At 36.3% G+C, this 25,727-nt stretch overlaps 1 protein-coding gene across 4 annotated transcripts; it reads left to right on the top strand.

Annotated features, from left to right (window-relative positions):
• The first annotated feature begins 313 nt into the window (after positions 1-313).
• On the top strand, positions 314-25,352 carry LOC132031439 (uncharacterized). 4 transcript variants are annotated; one of them, XM_059421405.1, is made up of 10 exons: positions 314-502; positions 5,481-5,677; positions 5,748-5,816; positions 5,955-6,020; positions 6,194-6,308; positions 7,307-7,385; positions 7,548-7,640; positions 7,732-7,916; positions 9,469-9,575; positions 24,948-25,352. In XM_059421405.1, exons 1-7 carry the CDS (start codon positions 409-411, stop codon positions 7,594-7,596), a joined length of 669 nt encoding a protein of 222 aa, XP_059277388.1. In that variant the 5' UTR covers positions 314-408; the 3' UTR covers positions 7,597-7,640; positions 7,732-7,916; positions 9,469-9,575; positions 24,948-25,352. The 4 variants fall into 4 exon arrangements, with proteins under 4 accessions (XP_059277388.1, XP_059277389.1, XP_059277387.1 ...); XM_059421406.1 differs by lacking the exon at positions 24,948-25,352 and adding an exon at positions 8,026-8,611 and having other exon boundaries at positions 9,469-9,793; XM_059421404.1 differs by lacking the exon at positions 24,948-25,352 and having other exon boundaries at positions 9,469-9,793.
• Positions 25,353-25,727: the final 375 nt, after the last annotated feature.

Raw genomic sequence — 25,727 nt, 5'->3', positions numbered from 1 at the left:
AAAGAAAATCAATGGAGATTTCTCCGGTGAAATGTTGGAACGATGGAACGATTGAAAGGTTTGTTGTTGAAATGATGGATAGGTTTAATTGGATGTTTGGGGTTCGTTATCTGAGACTTTCAAATTTTTATATGTTATGGGTAGGGGTAGTAAAGTCTTTTTCTTATTATCTTTTAGCTTAAAAGGGCAAATATTAAAGACCATGCATTACGGGGGCAAAAATTAAAGACCAGCGCATTTGAAGGGCATTCGCACCAATTGCCCATGATCACACATCACATAGTTGTACAAAAAGCAGCCTAGAGAGTACAGTTCAGGCCTGTAAATTTTGGCCCTTTCTGGCCCTATTTAATTGGCTGTTAAACACGTGGAAGGGCTTTATATCCACGTGTGTATAGCAGAAATTGCATGGTCGTATACTCAAAAGGCAGAGAATTTCAAGCGACCTTACTTTCAACTCTCAATCTCTTTCAATTTTTCAGATCTTTCAAGATTGAAACAGGTTAGTGTTTAGCTTCTTTTCTGCTGTTTCTTCTTTTTTTCTCTTCAATAGTATTAGTGTTTTCTTTTTTTCCTCTAATTTGATTTGCTTGTTTTTGATGAGTTCTTTCTCCATTCCTTATGAGTTTGTTTCATTGATTTGTCGGTAATGAAAATTTGGTGAATATCCCTTAGTTTTAGATTTCATATATGGCTGCGTACAACAACAACATACCCAATATAATTCCACAAGTGGAGTTTGAAAAAGATAAGATATACTCAGACCTTACTCCTAACTATTTGTGGGGGTAGAGAGGCAACATGGCTGCATAACGTAGTTTAAAATATACAGTATTTTGTGATTTTAATTATGTAAGAAAGTACTCTTTTAGGGTGGATGGTTTCTTTAATGGTGGAACTGGTCTAAAATTCTTCTTGCATGTTTTTTCGAAAGATCTGAGTGACTTAACTTTTTTGTGCACCATCATTGGAGCATACTAATTTTAAAGATGGTCTATATTTGAATTAGATTCATAAGAACATCTTGAATATTCATGTAATGGCATAAAAAATGGAGCTGCTCTCTTTGTTCATCGGTCTGATTCTTGCATTTCTTGTATATACAAAGAGTGAAAGTGAATACATGCATGTTTCAATTGGGGCTGATGTGTATAATTAAAGGAGGTGACATATTTTAAGTGATTAACTTTTCTATGTAGTGGAAACTTGAAAACACGCGCAAAAGTGCCTAATAGGAACACTTTATCATTTGTTCAGGTGTTCAATTGGAACAAGCTGTAGTTCGAGTATCTAAATGAAATTTAGTGGCAAGTGTAGGGGTTGTTGATGTATTAAGCCCCTTTTTTTTGGTTTTGGGGGGTGGGGTCGTGTGTGTTTCTATACCTGCATCAGCCATATTAGGCTGCAACACCACTAGTCTGTAATACTTTACATATTGCTGCCAACAATAGTACAAGAACATCTCCATGGGAGCATTCGTGCTCTCTACTCTTTGTGTCCCAATCCTCAAATTTCCTCTCCTTTCATTTTTGTTAGATAAAGACGACTCCTTATATCTTTTAAAAGGGAATATCACGCCAAATTATTGTAACATATCAAACTGAATGTAAACAATCTGCTGCTAGTCAAAGGAATCACCAACAACCAAGATAAGAAGAATTGAGATGGATAAATGAATCCTTATTGTCCTTGTCGCTCCATTTAAGCCTGTCTTTAGTCCAATATTATTTAAATTTTTTGTTTCTCTAGCACCAAAAACTCTCTACATTTCGTATTGGCATATAAATCTCTATCAAGAAAAAAAGACTCCAAATCAAGTTTTGGACCTAAATTAAACGTGCAAAAATGACTAAAACTTGGTTCAAATTAATTGGTATCACTTATATAAAATATGTCCTGGTCTAGATTCAAATGCTTAAATTGTTGGACTGTCCATGTAAGATCAGTTCCTAGTTACAGCTTTAATATCAGGATTCCAAAAGGGTAGTCCTTCAGATCCTCTAATTTAGCTTCCATTTCAAATTCTTTATAACTTGTCTAGGAATCAACATTCAAATATTTCAATTATTTGTGCATTTAAAATTATTAGGTAGCCATTCGAATTCAAACCCCAATATTCCAAAGGCAAGTTAAAGTTTTTTGTACTAATGCGTTTTCGAATCATTTAGACCTGCTAAATACCAGTAAATTCTGTTTTTTGTCCTTGTAAGTTTACTATAACCTCTTCAGCATCAACTTATAATGATCATTTTTGTAAGTTTTTTGTGCACCTGAAGCTTCTATTTTCTTAACTTGCCTTATATGATAAACTGTTCTTGTCATTCATGGATTGTGGTTATGCTTGTGCAAGATATTCATATGAAGATAAGGATTTAAGTTCTATTTATGTCGCCTCCGACTCTTTAAAAATGTTGTCGGGGGCGTGTCGGATCCTTCAAAAGTAATGCATTCTTTTGAGGATTGTGTCGGATCCTTCAAAAGTAATGCATTCTTTTGAGGATTCGGTACGGGTGCGGCAATGTTCTTGGAGAGTCAGAGCAACATATGTTATATTTGGCTCCAGGGCTCTGGTCAAGTGGTAAGAACGTCACTCGTAAGGTGCGAATTAGGGCCGTCATGAGTTTGAACCCTTTGATTGAACCCTGATAAATTCAATCAAACTCATCAGAATACAAAAGCATAGCAAAAGAAACACATAACTAAGATTATAAGAAGCAAATCCAGATTTTAGCTCAGTAGGCACACAATAGATATGAAATTTAGCACAGGAATATTAGAGGCAAAAGATCGTTTCTTCATAGCTAAATCTTGTATAATCACAGTGGAAATTGCTTTTTGGCAATTGGGGTTTTTGAATTCTTCTTAAAATTCATTCTTGCATGGAAATCTTGAACAACCAAAACGAAAGTTGCTTCTAGGCAACTGGGGTTTTGGTAATTTTCTTAAGGTTCACTCTTTTTTAAACATTCAGAAACTAAAGCATGTTCATAGAAATATGTAGAAACAGTACAATATTCTTGTGTTAAGTAAGCCTATTGAACATTGATGCAGTGTAAGTGTTCCCCTAACCATTGGCAGAGCCAGAAATTTGGTGAAGGGTGTGCAAATTTTCTTCTTACTTGTGTTAAAGGTGTGCAAAATTAAATTTATACTCATTGTAGCTAACATTTAACCTATGTACACCGCGTAATTTTCCGACAAAGGGTGTGCACCTGACCACGCTTCGCCGAAGGTGGCTCCGCCCATGCCCCTAACACGCCGCGGGAAAATATCGATACTACTGTAGACAGTGCAGTCTATGCTGACAGTTGTTCTGCTCTGACTCAAGCCAATTTTGTTTCTTCTTTTGGGGAAGCCTCAAATTCACAACATTGGGAGATCACCGGAATGAGCTTATCACCTATCCAACACTTGAATGTATTGGAGAAATAGACTTTGAAGATTATTGTGCCAGTGGTATACCTACCGTGAATGTTTTGCAATCAAATGTGATCCTAGGTATATCCTTTATCAAAAAAGATATACCTACTATCACATTTGATTAAAAGAAGTTCATGGAAAATTTGTTGAGTTACATAGATGAGAGTGATCTCTCAATAAAAGACACTGATTTGTCTAACGCTTTGGCCATTGCCACTCAAGAAGCACCTTTGCCTAAATGGAAGTATATTCGTTGGTTAAGGACGGAGCACCAAGTGTAAGTTTGTAATAAGTTTCTTTTATTTTCACCATTTAAATTGACATTACTTGGGAAAGCTACGTGTGCACATTGGGGGTCTTACTATTGAGCTGAATATGTTATCCTGGAAGAAGTTTAGTCCAATAAAGGGGATGCGCATTCCAGAGTCCTATGTAGATAGTGAAGAAAATGGTAACACGTTTAAATAACTGCTATTAACATTCCTTCTTTTTTTTCTACGCGCTGCTGCTATGAACTTCCAGATTCATATCCTCCATTAGAAGGGGTAAGATAGGTTAACAACATGAAAGAATTATTTAATCATGCCTTTTGATTTGGTAAAGTTGACTAAAGCTTATAAATGCAGCTAGAGAAACGAGAACCGAAGACCCTTGCCCATATCTACTTGCTATAAGGACACAAGGTCATTGGCTTCATAAAAAGTCATGATATTGGAAGATACTTGAATTAAGGGTGTCAAGTGGGCCGGGCCAGCCCGAACCCGACGTAAACGCCACCACCGCCCTTACCCCCAAACCCACTAAAAAGTGTAAGGGGCTAGGCTAGGTGGGCTTTATTAGGGGGCTGGGCCGGACAAGGTGGACAGCCCACCAGCCCGGCCCACCAGTAGCCCGGTTGATGGCCCACCGGGGCACCGGCCCAGCCCACTTCAAATTAAAAAAGAAAAAAGAAAAAAAAAGATAAGTACTACATTTATTACTAATAATAAGTATTTTAAAAACATTATATCCTAATAAATTAGGAGTCTCTTTTTTTGAAAGCACTTTAGTTTTCTTTAAAAATTGTATTTTAAAGCTAGACAATCTTGTTTTCTCAACAAATATACCTTTGATACATTTCAGTAGATAGTATATATTAGATTGTGATAGTACTTATCTCAACAAATATACCTTTGATAAATCATTCAGTTCAATTTCATGCCTTTTCACAAGTGTCTACGCAACACACCGGTACCCCCCCCCCCCCCCCCACCCCCCTAATAGGATAATACTCGACGCTCCAGACTTGTGGAGATATATGTCACCATAATGTTGACATTTAACATGTTCCTCATTTACTCGCTCAAAATGCATCCACACCGCACTTGAAGTCTTCGAACTCAAGGAGAAGGTGGAGGTAAAGTAATGTACACTAGTTGAATGACAAATTTAGATAAAGAGAGAATTGTGGAAAAATTGTGTGAAAATGAAGAAGAATGGAGGGTATTTATAGTTTGAAAATATGACCAAAGTGAAGTTATTCATAAATTTAGGGGTTCAAATAAAATTAGCAACGACTAATTTTTTAAATTTACAACGGCTAGCTTTTTGAATTTGACGACGACTAAATATTTTTTTAATTTAGCAATTTTATCATTAGATGTAAATGTTAATTTTATTATTATTAGTAAATGTAAATGTCTATTTTTGTATTAGAACTTAAAAAAAAAAAAAAAAATCCCGCCCACTAACTATAACCCGGCCCGGCCCGGTTAGCCCGAGGTGTAGCCCCTATCCGGGGTGGGCTGGGCCGGACACCCTTTTCCCTCTCCAAGCCCGGCCCCCAGCCCGGCCCCCTAACTTACGGCCCGGCCCGGCCCCGACCCGGCCCCTTGTGGCCCACCTTAAAATGGCCCGGCCCGGCCCAACCCGGCCCACTTGACACCCTTAACTTGAATGGACTTATTTCCAAAAAAAAAAAATGCACGAAAATGTGGTCTATGATGGAGAATCACAGTGAACTCACACTTGTAATTCAAGAACCCTATTGTTAATAGGGCATGGTTTTCTACTTGGTACAGGAAATGTAGCTTCAGAAGAACCTATAAAAGAGAAGTGCCAATGCTGCAACTTTGACGAAACTCTAAACAAGGCCGTGAAGTGTAAATTCTGTTACTGCAATGGAACTCAAAACAAGGTCGCTGCATTAAATATAGGACCTGAAGCCAATATTCAAACTTTTTGTGGGACACTTCAGAAGAGGAGCCTTGGAACAACTGTGTGTGACCTATAAGTCTTGGGTTTGAGCCATGGATGTAGTCACCTAATGCTTGCATCACACCTTTTAGGGTTCTGTCCTTCCCCGGACCCTGCCAATGCGGGATGCTTGTGCACTGCCCATTTGTGGGACACTTCTGGTGAGAAATTCTTTAGGACTTAATGATTACTTCTGGATTGGGATATCCTCATGGTTGGAAAACTTTCGACATTCTAATTTTTGCCTACCTTTGGAAGTTATTTATCCAATAAAAACTAACTCAAAAGACCATCTTCAGATTCCGTGTCGAACAACAAATTGGGGAAGATTTCCACTCAATGGAACATACTTCCAAGTAAATGAGGTGAATTTAACCCTCTATTCTTATTTTCACGACAATACAGTGTCATTCTCCTTGCGATAAATAATGTATTCCGTCACGCAACCATTTCCATGCATGTCACGTCTAAGCTGTGTCTTTTGAAGACCAAAGTCTGTAATTAATTTCTTTGAGAACTAATAAAGTGATTTCTGCAGGTTTTTGCAGATGAAGGTTCCGCTCAACAGCCAATTGAAGTTTCAAGGGCATGGATATGGAACTTGCCAAGAAAGACCCTAAACTGTGGCACCTCCATTAGAGCAATATTTAAAGGTAGAGACACAATAGCGCGCTGTTAAATACCCAAAAACGCAATAACTTGGAAACTTCCATTATAAAGTATCTTATATGAGTTCAGGGTTGTCAATAACATAATTGCTTTTGGGGAGGTGTGAACTACTTTCTTTCATAATTGCATTGCGACAACTTCCATTCTGCTAAACATACATTATCTTTTTCATTATTCAACGTTCTTATAAGAACAAGGTCGGAACTAATGGTACTTTTCACCAACAAATTTAACTAAAATCAGAGAACATAGACCCATCGACATAAACTTGTGGGTATAGCATGGTAAAGAGGTACATAATGTTTGTAATTAAAGTTCTTACTTCGCCTGTGTGGAATTGAAAGTTAGTGTTTTCTTTGGATTCTTCTCTTCTCCGTTTTTGTTTTCTCTCTTGTGAGTACTTTATGTAATATGTGATTCCCATAAATGATTCTCACTATTATAACGCTGTTGTAGAGTGATATGATACACCTAAGGCGTGTAATGAAAATGAAACCTTTTGCGAGGCACTATTTGATTGTTTAACTCTCATTATTTCAATGTTTTATTAGTTTATTGAATTTTTAGTGTTAGAATGGCATTACTTAATCTTCATATTGTGTGATGTATGAACTCATGTTCATTTTGTATTATCATGTCAACTGCTTCTCCTAGCATATGATAAACGAAGAAAATTTCACAAAGCCAAATGATGTGGATGATCTTCATTTTATCCGACAAAGTTTAATGCATATTTTCTCAAGTACCGGTAGACTAATTTGTGTTACTTTAATTTGGTTGGCTGTTCTGTTTATTTCTTGCAAATCATGTATTATGAGATATGGTTATAATGTGTCTAAAGCTTGGTATTCTGAAAGTTACCAGCAACGAGTTAAGTAATGGAGAAAACCCAACAGCTTAAAAGTACCCAAATAACAAATATTCTGTTTGACACGACATCTAATAATATGCTTACCATGACCCTTGGAAAATGCTTTTGCAGCGTCTTTGGATATTGGAACATGGTACTTTTTATACCGAGAGCTAAAAGGAGATATGGATGATTACGAGATGCCGAAGAGGTAGGAAACTTATTTATTTCTGAATGTTACATATCCGTACTCCTTCCTGTCTGTCTTTCTATCTTTTCATTTATTATGCTCTTTTGTAATATCAGAGTTAAAATGTAAGGCAGGTGCTACATGATACTGATAGATTGAGTTCTGTTATTCCTTTCCTTTCAGCAAGTACCTCCAGGCTCCATCTTTTGCCATGAGTGCATCAGAGGAATGAAAGCCATTTTTGTTATTGCAAAAGTTATTTGTCTTTATGGATAGGTTGAGTTCTGTTACTCTTTTCCTTTTAGCAGTACCTTCATCCTTTGTCCTCACTTAATCAGATGAATGAAGATCATTTCTGTTATTGCAGAAGTTATTATGTTTTTTTAATGATTCTCCCAGCAGAGCAGCAAAGAAGTTTATGCCGTGGTCTTAGAATTATAAAAGTATTAGCATGTTAGAAGATTCAACCATTACCCTCTACAAATTATCGGAATGTCAAATAGTTGCAGGTGCCGATTGAAAGAGGAAGTACTTCATCAGAAGAAAATGATGGTAAATTTTTCCCTTTTTTTTTTTTTCCTTCATCTTTAGCTTAGTGGGATGTGTCTAAATTTTGATTATATATTTATTTATCTGCATTCATACTTAGTACCAAATTCAGGTAAACAAGAAGCATTGCAGGAGGTTGACGCACATGTAAAAGCAGTTTTTATGAGACATTACCAACTTGTATTTAATGAGAGTTGGAGAGGCTGTTTTCGAAAGAGAGGCTATTTCTGAAAGACTCCCGGCTCAAAAAATGAGACATCAAAATAGCAAGATACAAAGGATATGCAGCAAAAATAGGAATACACATCAAATCATAGGAGACTACGCGATAATTGAATACTACCACTAAAAGGGAAAGTTGAGAAGAGGGGCTATCCCCGTCTCCCACACAGGGTGTGACAACACACAACTACCTACTAGCCTTCTACCTTAATCCTCGACCTTCATACCTTCCTAGTCAGGTCCTCATCTATGTCCTGTCTAATCACCTTCTCCCATTTCTTCTTCGGCCTACCTCTACCTCTACCTCTCCTACCCTTGCAACGGCCAACCTCTCACAGCTACTCACTCACGCATCCTCACACTTTCTTCTTCACATGCCCCAACCATCTCAGCCGCGCTTCCCTCATTTTGTTCTCCGCTGATGCCTCTCCCACCTTGTGCCGTATATAACTTCGTTCCTAATCATATCTCTCCAGGTATGCCCACACGTCCATCTAAGCATCCTCATTTCCGCTACCTTCATCTTCTAAATATGGGCATTCTTGATTAGCCATCACTCTGTCCCATACATTAACGTCGATCTAACCACCACTTTGTAAAACTTACCTTTAAGCCTGGACGATACATTTTTATTGCGCAGTACCCAGAGGCGAGCCTCCACTTCACCCATCCCGATCCAATACGATGAGCACATCGTATTGGAGCATCTTCGTCAAGAAGATACAAATGATCATTGATACAAATGATCATTCTACATATAATATAGTGTATGAGGAAATCATAGGCATCTAGTAGATCAGTTGGTTGACTACCTGAATTTTCACTTTGTTGGTGAGGGTTTGAATCCCCACGTTATAATCCCAATTAGTGTGAAGAAATCATTCGAAAAATATTCTCATGAATTGCTAGCCCCTCTATCCTTTACAAGAAGATCAACTAAACCCAAAAGGTTAGTGAATCTTATGACCTTTTAGGCTTAGTAATCTTCTTCTAAAGGATGGAGGGGTTAGCAATTGATGAGAGTGTTACCTTATTAAAAAAAAAAAAGTTTGTGAATCTTATATATATATATATATATATAATGCTCACAAAAGAGTCATCTGTTACCCTCGATAATTGGGCTATTCCTGAAGTTGTTTTCACTTAATATTCCATGATACAGGCACATGTGATTCAGTGTTATATACTTTCAAGTAAAGTAATGTGTCATTTTCTATTAAATTATTATCAACAATGTATTGCAGAAATTCTATTTCTCTAGCTTTCTCCCTCTATCAGTTACATCTTTATTCTAATCTATTACTAATTCTTCTCTTTTCAAAATTATAAGCAGAATGAAAGAGACTTCCGCTGGAAAAAGTTGCTCCATGTTGTTTGCCCTAAATTGGTCTCCCCTTGTGGATTAGTTGTCGCTGAAGAGCGAAGACAAAAGACGCTAGGGTGAGGCTCATCTTTTTCCATTTCACCTTAATCTACTTCCTTCCTTCATGTTGTTTCTCTTCATTTCAGTGTTAAAAGACAACAAAAAGGACTGGTAAAAAAATTAATTAGAGGATTACTAAATTTAACTAGAGAATACATGAACTAGAGAAATCTAAATAATATTAGCAAGTTTTAAAAGAACAAAGTAAAAAGACAACAAAAAGGACTAGTAAAAAGATAGTAAGAAAGCTAGTTTCGGAGAGAGAACGTGTGAGTGGTAACGGGAGAACAAAGATATGTGATTGATGTCTTTTGAAGAATGAACTAAGCCCTATTTATAGGCTTTAAGAGAATGCCAAGTGGAAAGCTTAGTTGGCAAATAGTTTTCATACATAATGCCACATTTTCATTCACTTGCCGCTCTAATTTATATTTATGACACATATTCACAATTGTCAAGTGGCAAAATATTTGAAATATTATTACAATCCCAACTATTCTAAGAATAAATCTTATAATTGTAAGAGCAGACACATGAAATTGAGATATGCTGTCGTTAAATAGTTGTTAAGAGATGGAATAATTTCCATTAATTATGTGAAGTCAGAAATGAATATGGCTGATTCTCTGACTAAACTTGTGGGAAGAAAATTAATTCTTCAAACTTCAAGATAGATGGTGTTAAGGCCGATATGAATGTCAATAGAGATAGTAATTCAACCTATGTGATTGGAGATCTCATGAAGTAGGTTCATATGGGTAATAGCAAGTCAAGTACTTTGGCACTGCGCACTAAAAGAGAGTGCTTGAACTGCTACTAATTGTGAGAATGAGTTATTTAATTCATATTCCTTAAGGATGGTGTATTTAAAAAAGTATACACTTGAATACCGGATGAATTCACCTATATGAGAAGTGGAGTGGGGCCGCTCTTATGAGATGTTGGTCTAGTCTCTTGAGCTCTCATGAATAACCAGGCATGTGCATGACCTATTGGCACAAAACCGTGTTGAACAACAAAATTACGGAGGTTAAGATGTGACTGATAAAGTCTCTGGCTTACCATAAGAATTATTGGTCTCTAGCTTACCATAAGAATTATTGGTTCATAGAATTTATATTTCACCAATAATTCTATAAGCTAAATTTTATTAGTCTAAGTTTAATCATAGGCCAAAAGACACCAAACCTATAGCAATTTGGGAATGCAATTCCAGCAAATGTTACTTTTCGTCATAAAAATCTTTGAAATAGTATGAGATTGTAGTAATATTTCAAATATTTTACCACTTGACAATTGTGAATAAGTGTCCTAAATATAAATAGAGTGACAAGTGAATGAAAATGTGACACTATGCATGAAAACTATTTGTCAACCAAGCTTGTCACTTGACAAGTAACTATTTTCTGTTAAAGCCTATAGACTCATCCATCAAAAGACATCAGATATCTTTCTTTTGCTCTTACCACTCAGATGTTCTCTCTCCTAAACTAGCTTTCTTTCCTTAGTTTTTTGACCAGCCCTCTATGTTGTCTTTTAACTTTATTCTTCTAAAACTTGTAGGTATTGTTTAATTTTGTTGATTTCTGTATCCTCTAATTAAATTTAGAGGCGAGCTTCTTTAATCTTGAAAATATTTCATATTGTTGAAATAGTTTCTAATTAGGACAATGTTTAGCACGACTTAAGCCAATTTATGTATTTACTCTAAAAATATTATCATAGTAATATTCTATTTTTCAAGTGCTATTATTTTATTTTTACTAATAAATAATATTTATTATTGTACTGGTTTTACCTCATTTCCAATAGTTTTTACGCATCTCTGCTTTTTTCTTTTTATTTCTGTTAGATAATGCTGAATTCATTTCATGTGTATCTATATATATATATATATATATATATATTTTTTTTTTTTTTTAAAATACTCATATGAGTAAATGGTGAACGATCTCATTTGTATGTTTTCTTATCGAATCCACATATTTATTTTTATGTAAAACATCGAAAGAGATGCTTTATTACACATTGACAAAACATATCTTTATTAGATTTTGAATATGGAAATCAATTTTCTGTGTTGGGTATTATCAAACTGCAGCCATTCAGACAGAGATTCTAACACTAAATTTCTCATAGAGTGAATTCACAGTTTCCCGCCCTGCAGTCTCAATTACTGGAAAACACATTACATTCTTTAATTATGATTTATCTTTTCTAATTCGACTCCAACAGACTGTTTCATTTGTTCCTTGGGATTCGTATATTCTACCCAGTCCAGGGGCCACATTAATATCTCTTTCCCACTCATCAGTCAAGTAATTGCACGGTTTGCCCTTCAAATGGTTTGGTATTTAATTTTTGCCCTTCAAAGGGGCTGACTTTAATTATTGCTCTTTTTTTTTTTTTTTTAAACTGTATTGTATTTCATATGAGTAAAACAGTACATAGGTTGTACTGAAACCATATCTACAAAAGTACTCCAAGACTCTACTGTTCTAATCCTATATTGAATTTAATACATCAATAATGGTAACAATATTATCTGAGTAAGCCTGGTTACACAAAAAACAAAGCAATAAAATACAATTCAACTTGACCTTCTGCACTCCATTCTCCATACTCTCAAAACATCTGGAATTTCTCTCCTTCTATATTGCCCACCATCTGCTGGCAGGGACAATTCTCCATCTGTTTCTGTTCTTTGCTTGTAATCCTGCCTCTTCCCAATTCTTTAGAGCCTCTGAAACCTTGTTAGGCATGGTCCAGGCTATACCTTTGAGATTTAAAAATATTCTCCAAAGCTGTTGTGTAAACTTACAATGTAGGAATAGATGGTTAACTGTCTCTGCTGTTTCTCCACATAGGAAACATCTAGAGCATAAAATTATCCTCCTTTTCATCAAATTATCCTGTATAAGAATTGCTTCTTTAGCTAAAAGCCACACAGAACAACAAACATTATGTGGAATTTTGGGTCTCCAAATGTGTTTCCAGGACCAATTGGTAATCTGTTAAATTGATTAATTCATCATCCTATAAGCTAAACTAACTTTGAGCAGTCCTTTGTTATTTCCCAGCCTCCAGAAAACATCCTCTCCTATGTAAAGTCCCTTAAATTGTTCCAGTATGTTGAAAAAATCAGCCACTCTTTAAGTTCTTTAAGGGCGCTGACATACTGTAGATATTATGATGCGTAAATCCCTCTAGGCATAAGTTCGATTTTGAAGGGAAAAAAAAAAAAATTAAAGATCAACCCATTAGAAGGCCAAAAATTAAAGACCAACAAAAAATAGGGACGAAAGTGCAAATGACCCTCAGTATTTTATTTCACGCATTATTCATCTGGCATCACATCTGGATTATACTTAAAACGTTACAACTTTAGTTCTTTGCTTATGATGTCAGATGTACTTTGGACATCTGGTGAGTTTTCAGTATAACACATGTGAAAAATTCATTATTTTTCATATGAAATAACCTTGAGAAAACATTGTTTTTTCGACAACCATAATGTCATGTTATTGTTCATGGCTCAAGAATAATAACTATATAATACTATGTTTACTATTTTCCCAAGTATTGCAACAAAATAGATATATGTACAAAACAAAGGGTGCAGCCTAGTGGTCAACGAAGTCGGTTAAGAACCATGAGGTTTCAAGTTCATATCCCAACAGATACAAAAAAATATTAGGTAATTTCTTCCCATCTGTTCTAGCCTTGGCGGGTAGAGTTACTAAATACCTATTTGTAACGACCCATTTGGTCGTTTAGCACTTTTAGGCCTAATATTCCTAAAACACCCTTTTCGTGGTCTAATCTTGCTTTCTATAGTCTGCGATAACGGGTGATTCGGTTATTTAATTAACAAGTATGTGAAGTGTGCTTAAGAAATTAATTATGCGTAAATGGTTATTTGATGAACTTAGTGGGAAGTTAATTATTTGATTATGGATTAAGTGGATGAATTATTTTGGATGTCACCCCCCTAACGTGGCGCAACTAGCATGACAAATTTATATATATTGTTATGTGGCATTCTTTAATTAAAGGGATTAGGAGTACACATCATGATTCCATGCGTACACAAGAGGATAAAATATTTGTGCTTTGTAAAAGAGTTGGATTACAGCACATGGTATGTTTTATCATTACATTAAGCTAGGCATTAAATTAAGGTTTCATTGGTACTATAGTGGAGGACAAAGTGGATGTATGCAGCAACATAAGACTATTGCTATGTACTAGTGGACACGTTTTGAAAATGAATGGTAAGCATAAAGTTATTAATTTTGTAGACCCATTTAAATCCCTTTTTTGTTGGGCCGGTCACGAGACCCTTTTTAGTGATAATCAGTTCGAATGGTTGTATATATCTATGCACCAATCAATCTCTTTGGCTAATTCAAAAACGTCACCAACAAAAGCCGAATGATACAACTCGAGAGATTTCTTCGAGTAAAGTAAGGTTGAAGGAGAGTATTTCTTGAAATATAAGTTAAGAATTCTCCTCTACTAGATATATTTAAATTCGTCCAAGCCATAGGTAAATTGTGAGATGAGAACTACCGGATTAATGGTAGGAAACCGTATAACTTCTTGTTATTATCATTAATTATGTGTGCAATTGGTTAAATATCGGAATAAAGCGGGAGAGTAAAGATTAATTGTGGAATTAATGGAGAGAGGGATAAGCATTAAGTTAGTTGCTATGATTGACACGTGATTTTTTGACAATTTTCGTAAATGACCAAGCAAGAATATGGGTTGGTGTATTTTAAGAGATGAATTGCTATCATTAGTGGAACCCACGGTCCACTATGCATTTCCAAGTGGAAGGTGCTATAGTGCGGTGCTCTATACTAGTTTGATGAATATTCCAATTAAGAATTTAAGAGTGCGGTTGGACATGCGGTCCTCTATAATTATATCACTTCAACTTGATGGACATACACCGTGATTTACTATATATTGCACAACTCACCTCTTTACGTTGGTCGATAGGTGCAACATTAATTTATTTTAGCTATGCAAAGAAGATACATATTTCTCTGCTTATTCCTACATTAATTAATGAGATATTAGAAGCGGACAACATTACGCTCTCTTTCAAAAAACCAAAGCGATAACGTGAGATGCAACTTGACGGAAGCACTTGAAGGAAAAAGCTTTGGCGTGAAATTTCGTGACTTTTTTGTTCGGCATTGAGGTAGGTTACGGTTTACCTTATGGTGAGACTTTGATTAGCGAAGCGTATGTTTAGATGATATTGTCGGAGAATGCATATAAACTGCGGGTATCAAGTTGGGTTAGATATTTTCTTAGGTTGGACCTTGTTGTATGATTTGGGGGCTACACATCCCGTTGTGTTGTTGACTTATATTGATTTATTTTTTTGTGCTCGTTGCCACTTGAGACATTGAGTATCTGTGACTAATGCTATATCATGACTATGATATTGCGATGCTTTACTTGATTGATATGGAGATGAGAATGGTGATTCCATTGTGGCTTTTTGTGTAGCCTTATTGCTGATATTACTTGTATTCCATGTGTGGTACCGTTTCGGATTGAATTGGTTTTTAACATTACATTTCATCATACTCATATGCATTTCCATGATACATTGATATATGCATGGTTATGGCACTAATGATGATATGTGAGAGAGTGTAGCCTCCGAGGTCTTTACCGGAGGAGGGTAAAAGAGAGATGAGTGTTTGTTGCCCGAGGTTTCTTGCGGGAACGATGGAGTGTCCGATGCCGAGGTCTTTGCCGGGATCGCGAGTGTGCTCGTGATCCGAGGTTATATTCGGAGCGAGTGGTACATGGACTTCGCGGGTCCCCCATGGGTCATGATCGCCGAGACGTGGAGTTACTCCGTCCGGACATGTTGTACAAACGCATATGCATTGCATTCATCCTACATACATTATTGCATTGCATTATATCTTGGTTCCGTTGATTGTTGTGATACTACGTGATGTACCGATTCGGATTGATTATACTAAGACTTGGCACAATTGGGTTTAGATGCTATAACATAAAAGATGACTTGTTCCGTGGATATGGATTCATATTGACTTGTACTTGTTGGTTTATATGTTTTTCTTGCTTGTTGTCTTTATATACGTTATCTAGTCTTAGTCGGCCTATGATACCTACCGATTACTGTTGTTTGTCTTGATTTACACTTGTCGCATTCTTTTATGAATGCGAGTACACCCAGGCGAGATCGATTTCTACTCTTCGTGGCTAATATTCGAGGATTTCGATTCGAGTCCTTCGGGATGAGTATGAGGACGATCGATGCCGATGACTCTTTTTTATCCTTATGTCTTGTTTCATTACGGGACATGATCTTTTAGGCTACTATGTATTATTATGATTCGTGACTTATAGTATTAGTTAGATGCTCTTGTATGACCGACCGAGATATATGGGGGTTGGATTCTCATTATTTCTATATTTCTTTATATTATTATCGTGAGACTTACGTTATTTTATCTTCTTCCGCTTTATTTATATAATTTTGATTGTTGGAATAAGGGTTCGCCTACCGAGGTGGGAAAGGTAGGTGCCCGCACGACTTAGTGAAAATAGGTCGTGACAAGTTGGTATCAGAGCCTAGGTTACCCGGTCTATAAGTACAAGAGCAATGTCTAGTGAGTCCTACTTATGGGTGTGTTGCGCGCCACACTTATAATTGGGAGGCTATGGGACATCTAGGAAAATCGATTCTTTCATTATTTCGTGCTACTTCATTCAAATTGGTATCTAGTTGATCCCAATTGGTATCTGAACTTCTCTGTTTTACCTTCTTCCGGATGATGAGAGTTCGTCCTTAAATTCTTGTGCGAACGGTTGTTTCCCACATGTTGTGGTACAATACGAGCTGTGTTGTCCTAATTTAGATGCATGACTAAGTTCGGTTTCTAGCTATGACCTGAAGTTTCAGCTGTGTGGAGTCGCGGTTAGGCTCGTTATTGTAAGGTTGGTTGAAGGAATTGAAAAGGTGAGAATAGGGTATAGATGTAGTGGAGTGGTCATTTAACGAACGAATTATTCAAAGTATCTAATTATTTTATTTTAGGATTGTCCACCTTATAATAGGACTTCATTATTTATTTGGGTTTGTCCACCTTATAATAGGATTTAATTATAGGCTTACATAGGCTTCGGTCACATTATTAGAAATCTTAATTTTATTTTCCTTGCACATATGAACTACTTTTGACCTGATTCCTCCTCCAGCTAGTGTCAGCAATTGCAAGATTCAGATAAAGCAAAGGGCAAAGCCAACTTAATACCGATTAAATTTGAAACTCACAAATTTCTTTGAGTGCAGGAACTTTTTAGACGTGGATTTTGGAAGGGTAGAAAATCCCCAAATCATTGGCACTGCCTCATTAATAATCATAGATCAAGCACCGCATTTAGGCTAGTTCGCCTTTAATTGATCATTTTAGGTTTGTTCGCCTTTAATTAAACATTTTAGGTTTATTCGCCTTTTATTGAAAAGAAAAGGAACTGCATTTCAAGAGCTCCGTGATATCGACGGTCTACACAAATGGAAGTTTTAAAGAGATTGATTTCACCACTCAAATCAAAGACATTTTACCATTGTCCCAACTACTTTCTTCGAGTAGCTAATAGGAACACACCAAAAAAAAAAAAAAAAAAAAGCAAAGTTCAATCATGCAAGGTTGGGCTGGGGAGTTGAAACGATCGGCAAGAAGAGACTTAATGACTTCATCTTCATCATCTTCCTCTCTATGGCCATAACCAATAGCGAGCATTATTATCCGCTGGACCACTATCGCAGTAAGTATCAAAAGAAGCCTGCAATTCTGCCATACCCATAAGCTTTCTCTTCTTGTGGTTAGCCTTGAAACAAGATTGCCTTAATTTCTTTGTTTTCTCCTCAAGTTCCATGTCTGGGATTTCCTCCATCCTTTTCTTCTCTTCCTCTAATGAATCTATCACATCCTTCCACTTCGTTCCATACCATTTCCTTCCCCCCTCTTCAATTCCCCGCAAATATTCATCATCGAAACAAGGGTAACATGTCTATATAGAGAATATCTTAACGTTCTTTTCTAAACGAAATATTAAGAGAATATAATATTATTACATAAACTAAAAGGTGAATTTTTTTTTTTTATTTGAAACAAGAGTGTAAAGAAGATGTGTATATAGAGAGTGAACCTTAACATTCTTGATTAGGGTTTGAAGACTCATTAACTTCCTATGTGGCCACCTTCGAATTCCCAAATCCATACATCTTATCTTCAAAAGTGTCACCCCAATATTGAGTTCCTTGGCTGCTTGATTTATTGGCATGTAAAAACACTTTGAAATTGCTTCTCGAGACAACATTTTTTGCTTCCCTTTTTCCGTTATAATTATCTTTTCTTGATTGTTGTCACATGACAACAATTCCCAGTTCTCGGTTCGCCCAAGTAATTGGGTACTTAATCCAAATCCACCGCTCGTTTCGCTCCACATCCCCGCACCCATAACATTATAATACATTAGCTAATTTATTTAGAACAAATACTATTAGTGTATACAAATAGATATTCGAATATGACCATCACCTAGGGTAGGGTTATAAAAAGATGAATAAAATGGATCTTCAAAGAGTCCATCATCAAAGGATTGTTAGCGCATCAAAAGCGAAATCATACCGATGATCGATAGTGTAGTGGCTTGAATTACCTTGCATTCTTTCTTTAATTGGGTTCGTAAGGAAGGATCCTAGAGGCATATACGCAAAGATCGGTTCTATATGAACGAAGAGTGCACGAACGAAGGTCGGCTAGTGTAGTCACTTCATGTACATCATCTCTTCCCTATAAATTGCTTAATCCAAGTGGACGGCCGATCTTGAAGATGCCGTCGCTTTTGCTTTTGGAAAGAGGATGCCTCCTTTCATAAAGTTGTCGGCCATCGGGGTTTTACGAAGGGTAAAAGCCTTTTTGAAAGTGGAGCGAACTGCTTTTTATAAAGCTTGTCGGCCACAAAAATCAAATGAGCAGAAAGAAAAAAAAAAATATAAAAAAAAAAAATAAAAAAAAAATAAAAAATAAAAATACGTGATTAAGAATAGACGTATATAACCGATAACAAATCTGTAATACGTCAAAGCCATGATATACAAATCAAGAATCAATTAATTACGTTATATAAGTACGGTTAAGAAATCTATACTGACAAGAAATAATTTGTATTGGTACTTATACACATAAGAAATATAGAAAGACGTGCCAAGTACTTTAAAGTAAATTATCTACCCTAAGTCTACAATACAGTGACTTATACCTTATATTTGACTAATTTAGGTATAGTTAAGTAAAGGTCGGTTATTCATATGTAAGCACCTTTTGAGGACTATCGAATAAGGCGTGGGTCAATGGAATTATTTACGGTGACAGAATGATGAAGGTGTGACTAGCACTAATGGTGAAATACTTTTAGATATCAGTGATCACGTTAGTGAACTTATGAACTAAGGAGAAAGGGAAATTATTTCCATTAAGGATTTTTGGCAAGGGTACTTCGACGAAAGAAAATTTAAGAATGGTGAAAGAAGGGTTAGTGAAATCAGAATACTTTACCGATTCGAGTGGGCAAGGTTTGCGTCTTATTCTAAGGTTGGTGTGGTTCTAAGAAAAATTGTGAGGCCTATCGATAACGTTCATAGGTTTGGTTATATAGGATTAGAACATTTTTGACAAAAGCAATGGTTATATTCGGAAGCGAGGGATGGGGGAAAATTTTGAATTTGGAAATATGAAAATTAGGTCTTTTATCTAAGTTAGAGGGAGTTCCGACTAGTAAGGAGAAAGAGCAGTGTTTATGGCGTATTCCATAGAGGTTTTCCGCATTGTCCTATTAAAGATTCTTTAGTAACCGTCAGCGTTCATTCTCTCATGTCGCTCGAGGACGAGCGATTGTTTAATTGGTATCTAATGTAACGACCCATTTGGTCGTTTAGCACTTTTAGGCCTAATATTCCTAAAACACCCTTTTCGTGGTCTAATCTTGCTTTCTATAGTACGCGATAACGGGTGATTCGGTTATTTAATTAACAAGTATGTGAAGTGTGCTTAAGAAATTAATTATGCGTAAATGGTTATTTGATGAACTTAGTGGGAAGTTAATTATTTGATTATGGATTAAGTGGATGAATTATTTTGGATGTCACCCCCCTAACGTGGTAAAGAACTAGCATGACAAATTTATATATATTGTTATGTGGCATTCTTTAATTAAAGGGATTAGGAGTACACATCATGATTCCATGCGTACACAAGAGGATAAAATATTTGTGCTTTGTAAAAGAGTTGGATTACAGCACATGGTATGTTTTATCATTACATTAAGCTAGGCATTAAATTAAGGTTTCATTGGTACTATAGTGGAGGACAAAGTGGATGTATGCAGCAACATAAGACTATTGCTATGTACTAGTGGACACGTTTGAAAATGAATGGTAAGCATAAAGTTATTAATTTTGTAGACCCATTTAAATCCCTTTTTTTGTTGGGCCGGTCACGAGACCCTTTTTAGTGATAATCAGTTCGAATGGTTGTATATATCTATGCACCAATCAATCTCTTTTGGCTAATTCAAAAACGTCACCAACAAAAGCTGAATGATACAACTCAGAGATTTCTTCGAGTAAAGTAAGGTTGAAGGAGAGTATTTCTTGAAATATAAGTTAAGAATTCTCCTCTACTAGATATATTTAAATTCGTCCAAGCCATAGGTAAATTGTGAGATGAGAACTACGGATTAATGGTAGGAAACCGTATAACTTCTTGTTATTATCATTAATTATGTGTGCAATTGGTTAAATGTCGGAATAAAGCGGGAGAGTAAAGATTAATTGTGGAATTAATGGAGAGAGGGATAAGCATTAAGTTAGTTGCTATGATTGACACGTGATTTTTTGACAATTTTACGTAAATGACCAAGCAAGAATATGGGTTGGTGTATTTTAAGAGATGAATTGCTATCATTAGTGGAACCCACGGTCCACTATGCATTTCCAAGTGGAAGGTGCTATAGTGCGGTGCTCTATACTAGTTTGATGAATATTCCAATTAAGAATTTAAGAGTGCGGTTGGACATGCGGTCCCTCTATAATTATATCACTTCAACTTGATGGACATACACCGTGATTTACTATATATTGCACAACTCACCTCTTTACGTTGGTCGATAGGTGCAACATTAATTTATTTTAGCTATGCAAAGAAGATACATATTTCTCTCGCTTATTCCTACATTAATTAATGAGATATTAGAAGCTGGACAACATTCGCCCTCTTTCAAAAAAACCAAATTGTGTAACGTGAGATGCAACTTGACGGAAGCACTTCAGAAGGAAAAAGCTTTGGCGTGAAATTTCGTGACACCTGTTCGGCATTGAGGTAGGTTACGGTTTACCTTATGGTGAGACTTTGATTAGCGAAGCGTATGTTTAGATGATATTGTCGGAGAATGCATATAAACTGCGGGTATCAAGTTGGGTTAGATATTTTCTTAGGTTGGACCTTGTTGTATGATTTGGGGGCTACACATCCCGTTGTGTTGTTGACTTATATTGATTTATTTTTTTGTGCTCGTTGCCACTTGAGACATTGAGTATACGTGACTAATGCTATATCATGACTATGATATTGCGATGCTTTACTTGATTGATATGGAGATGAGAATGGTGATTCCATTGTGGCTTTTTGTGTAGCCTTATTCTTGATATTACTTGTATTCCATGTGTGGTACCGTTTCGGATTGAATTGGTTTTTAACATTACATTTCATCATACTCATATGCATTTCCATGATACATTGATATATGCATGGTTATGGCACTAATGATGATATGTGAGAGTGTAGCCTCAGGGTCTTTGCGGAGAGGGTAAGAGAGATGAGTGTTTGTTGCCGAGGTTTCTTGCAGGGAACGATGGAGTGTCCGATGCCGAGGTCTTTGCGGGATCGTGAGAGTGTGCTCGTGATCCGAGGTTATATTCGGGCGAGTGGTACATGGACTTCGCGGGTCCCCCATGGGTCATGATCGCCGAGACGTGGAGTTACTCCGTCGGGACATGTTGTACAAAAGTGCATATGCATTGCATTCATCCTACATACATTATTGCATTGCATTATATCTTGGTTCCTGTTGATTGTTGTGATACTACTGTGATGTACTGATTCGGATTGATTATACTAAGACTTGGCACAATTGGGTTTAGATGCTATAACATAAAAGATGACTTGTTCTGTGGATATGGATTCATATTGACTTGTACTTGTTGGTTTATATGTTTTTCTTGCTTGTTGTCTTTATATACGTTATCTAGTCTTAGTCGGCCTATGATACCTACCGATTTTCGTTGTTTGTATCTTGACCTACACTTGCTGCATTCTTTTATGAATGCGAGTACCACTCGAGATCGATTTCTACTCTTCGTGGCTAATATTCGAGGATTTCGATTCGAGTCCTTCAGGATGAGCATGAGGACGATCGATGCTGATGACTCTTTTTATCCTTATGTCTTGTTTCATTCTGGGACATGATCTTTTAGGCTACTATGTATTATTATGATTCAGACTTATAGTATTAGTTAGATGCTCTTGTATGACTGACCAGATACTGGGGTTGGATTCTCATTATTTCTATATTTCTTTATATTATTATCGTGAGACTTACGTTATTTTATCTTCTTCCGCTTTATTTATATAATTTTGATTGTTGGAATAAGGGTTCGCCTACCGAGGTGGGAAAGGTAGGTGCCCGCACGACTTAGTGAAAATAGGTCGTGACACTATTGCAGGTGGGAGGTGGTATCCTGTGGAACTAGTCGAAGTGCTCGTAAGTTGGCCCGAATACCACGATTAATAAAAAAAAGGGATTTGAAGAGTCCTAATTTAAGACTCGACATCTCCGCTAGACCTCGAACATGCATCACTCTTTCACTCGCATCTCTTTCTTGCTTCCCCTCAATACAACTAAAGCGAAAATAAGTGGGAGGGCGAGAGGGAAATCCAGTAGAAGCCACAACTGCTTCTTCACTCATTTCTCTCCCTCTCTTAAGAACACCTGAAAACAGTGGGAGAAGATGTTAAAGCTAGCTAATGATTGAAGGTAGCTATATTGATGTGAATGAGAAATGGAGGGAAAAGAAAATGGAGGGAAAATGAAGTTAAAGTAAAGTTCCTTTGGAAAGGAGCTTTGTACCACATGGTGGTAGAAAGGGAGATTTATGTGCTTATATTAGAAAACACTTTTTCTAGCTCTTAAAGGGTTGAAAAGAGGGACTCCTCTCATGCCGTCATAGTTGCTCGGCTCGGCTTCGGATTTAGGTCAAATGATCTGATTAATTGATAATCTTTTTAGAAAAAATTTGTTTAATTCATTTTTTCATTTCTAGTATTATTTTCCGCGAATAAGATATTGAGTGTTTTTTTTATTATTTGTGCGGAAATTTCCCAACGACTATTTTTTTATTTTAATTTCCGAAAAAGGCAAGGCCTTTCCTAACAAACACCTTTGTCTACAAACAGACACTCTGCTTATTCTGAACAGGCACTGTTTAGGCTATAAATACAGAGGCAATGCCTCATTTTTGGATACTGAAAAAACCATTTCGAAATCATTTGCATTCTGCATATTTCTCCGAAAATCAAAACTGATTCAGTGTGTGATTTGTTACCGTTCTTGAGTTCAACGAAATCGTTGGCGTTTGAGGTACCGCTACTCCTACGACAGGTATATCTGTTTTATCCTGGGAGGAAGTAATCCATAACCTCAGGTACAGTGAGGGGATTAAATTCCTTTAGTACACATAGTGAATTCTGTGGTCTCGGATATTTACAATCCTTGCATTTTCATTTCGTTTTTGTTTGTTTCTAGTTTACTGGTTCATTTTTATTTGTTTTTGTGGTTTGTTGAACACAGAATTATAACAAACTTAAGGAATTTAATATTATTTCTGTGTTCATCCCTTTCTGTTCATTGATTACAGAAGGTTAAAAGAAGGGAAAAAAAGTGTTTTAAGAAATACGGAAAAGGGCCTAAAATATTCTCAAACTATTAGAATTGATATAAAAATACCTTCGATCCACCTTTGAGCCCCCAAATACCTCTGTCATTACCTATGGGGTCTAATATACCCCTGCCTTCCACCTACGGAGTCTAATATACCCTTATTTCTAACCGTCCCCATTTCATTTATGAAGTGGTAGCATTTAATTGATTACCCCATATAATTAACTAATCTAATCAATTTTAAACTATATTGACTGGATCCCAACCCACCTACTCGACAAACCCGCCCCGCCCCAAGTATACCATAAGTATTTCCTGGTAAGCGTGAAAGGAAATGGTTACCCATCACTTATTGCATACTGATTTTTTTTTCTAAGTTTAACTATTTTTTCCTTTTCTTTTGGTCTTTGTTAAATTGCTCTTCCTTTTAGAAGGTTATACAAGGGTTATTAGCTGGATGAGAATAACTGAGCGAACAGTGGATAAACTATTATGCAGCCTGTTATTAGTGCTTGAAATAAGCATTAGCGTACCAATTTTTATTGTTTCTAGCGTAAAACAAGTGATAATTTGATAAAATTGCTTCCTTTTTAGCCTTATTTAATCTGGGGCAAGTCGGGTTTGTCGGATACGTGGATTGGGATCCGGTCGACATAATTTAAAATTAATTAGAATATTTAATTATATGGGGTAACCAATTAAATGCTGCCAGGTCATTAATGAAATGGGCTGTTAGAAATAAGGGTATGTTAGACTCCGTAGGTGGAGGGCAGGGGTATATTAGACCCCATAGATGGACGACATGGGTATTTGAAAGCTCAAAGGTGGATGGAGGGTATTTTTATACCAACTCTAATAGTTCGAGGTTATTTTAGGTCCTTTTCCGTAAGAAATAAAAGTGCTTCCAGAAATAAAAAAGGAACTTGTATTTTGTTTGGAGACTAAAATTTTCAGATTTTCTACTCCTATTGAGATTAACTTTCTACTCATTTGGTTACTTGATTTGAAGGTATAAATACTTCATCAAGTATACAATATACAATTTTTATTGGTTTCAGTGGTTTGTTGAACACAGACTTATAACAGGAGAGACTATATATATATAAAATCGTGATTGGCTAACTTTTTTCTTTTACCTATTCGTGATTGCTTGTTCGTTTATTTAAGATAATTAGCTGCAGAATATTTGAACCTTTAGAGGGGGTAGTTGGGACGTTATTTTAGTGACTCCTGAGAATGAACCCCAAACGAATATTATGTCTCATGGAGTTAACATTGAACTATTCGTCTTTCAATTGCATTCCTAATATGATTGTTTTTGCTTGCAGCATAATGTAAAGCTATTTTCTCGGAGACATTGGAACATGATCAGATACTTTGACATAGAGTGAGTATTCTACATCCTGCAGAATAATGTGTGTAAAGGTTGATGTCATATGCAGATGAATCTATTCACATGTTTTCACTTCTCAGGGTTGATATATATATATATATATATATAAAGGACAGTTGCTTAACAATGTTAGTCATCTGAATTTACTTCCATGTAGAAAATATGTTGTAGAAACAGTCTCTCTACCTCACAAGGTAGGAGTAAAGTTTGCATACACTCTACCCAGAGGGGCAGATTTACCTTATGAGGTAGGAATGCCTCGCCACCTGCACGCTTCGGCAAAAATTCTAAGCTTGTATGTAAATATCAGTGAAAAATTGTATAAATGTGTTCAATGGCACCCACTATAATCAAAGCAATTTTGGTGCCACTGATTTAGGAGGATAGTTCTGAATATCTTGTTCTTCATGTGTCCGAGTTCGATTCGCACTAACAGCATTTTGGTAGCCATTTTTCCCCCAGGCTCTCACGGCCTCACCCCTCTTTTTTCTTCTTTTCCCCCGAGTTCGATGATTTCTATTTGTCTCTTGTGGGTAGATAAAATGGCTCCAACCAAAAGAAAAGATTAGAAATTAACTATGCATCAAGTAGAGAGATAGAAACTCAACTACTACATTAAGCACCTGTTTGCTGGCACTAATGTGACAACTCCCAACACTCCAATGAAAGACAACTTTACTAATCTGTTGTAGAAGATGTTGCAACAGAGATCAAT

The sequence above is a fragment of the Lycium ferocissimum genome, chromosome 9 (genome assembly GCF_029784015.1).
Source record: "Lycium ferocissimum isolate CSIRO_LF1 chromosome 9, AGI_CSIRO_Lferr_CH_V1, whole genome shotgun sequence".
NCBI lineage: Eukaryota > Viridiplantae > Streptophyta > Magnoliopsida > Solanales > Solanaceae > Lycium > Lycium ferocissimum.
The sequence above is the reverse complement of the archived record's forward strand: the minus strand, read 5'-3'. Positions and strand labels throughout refer to the sequence as shown.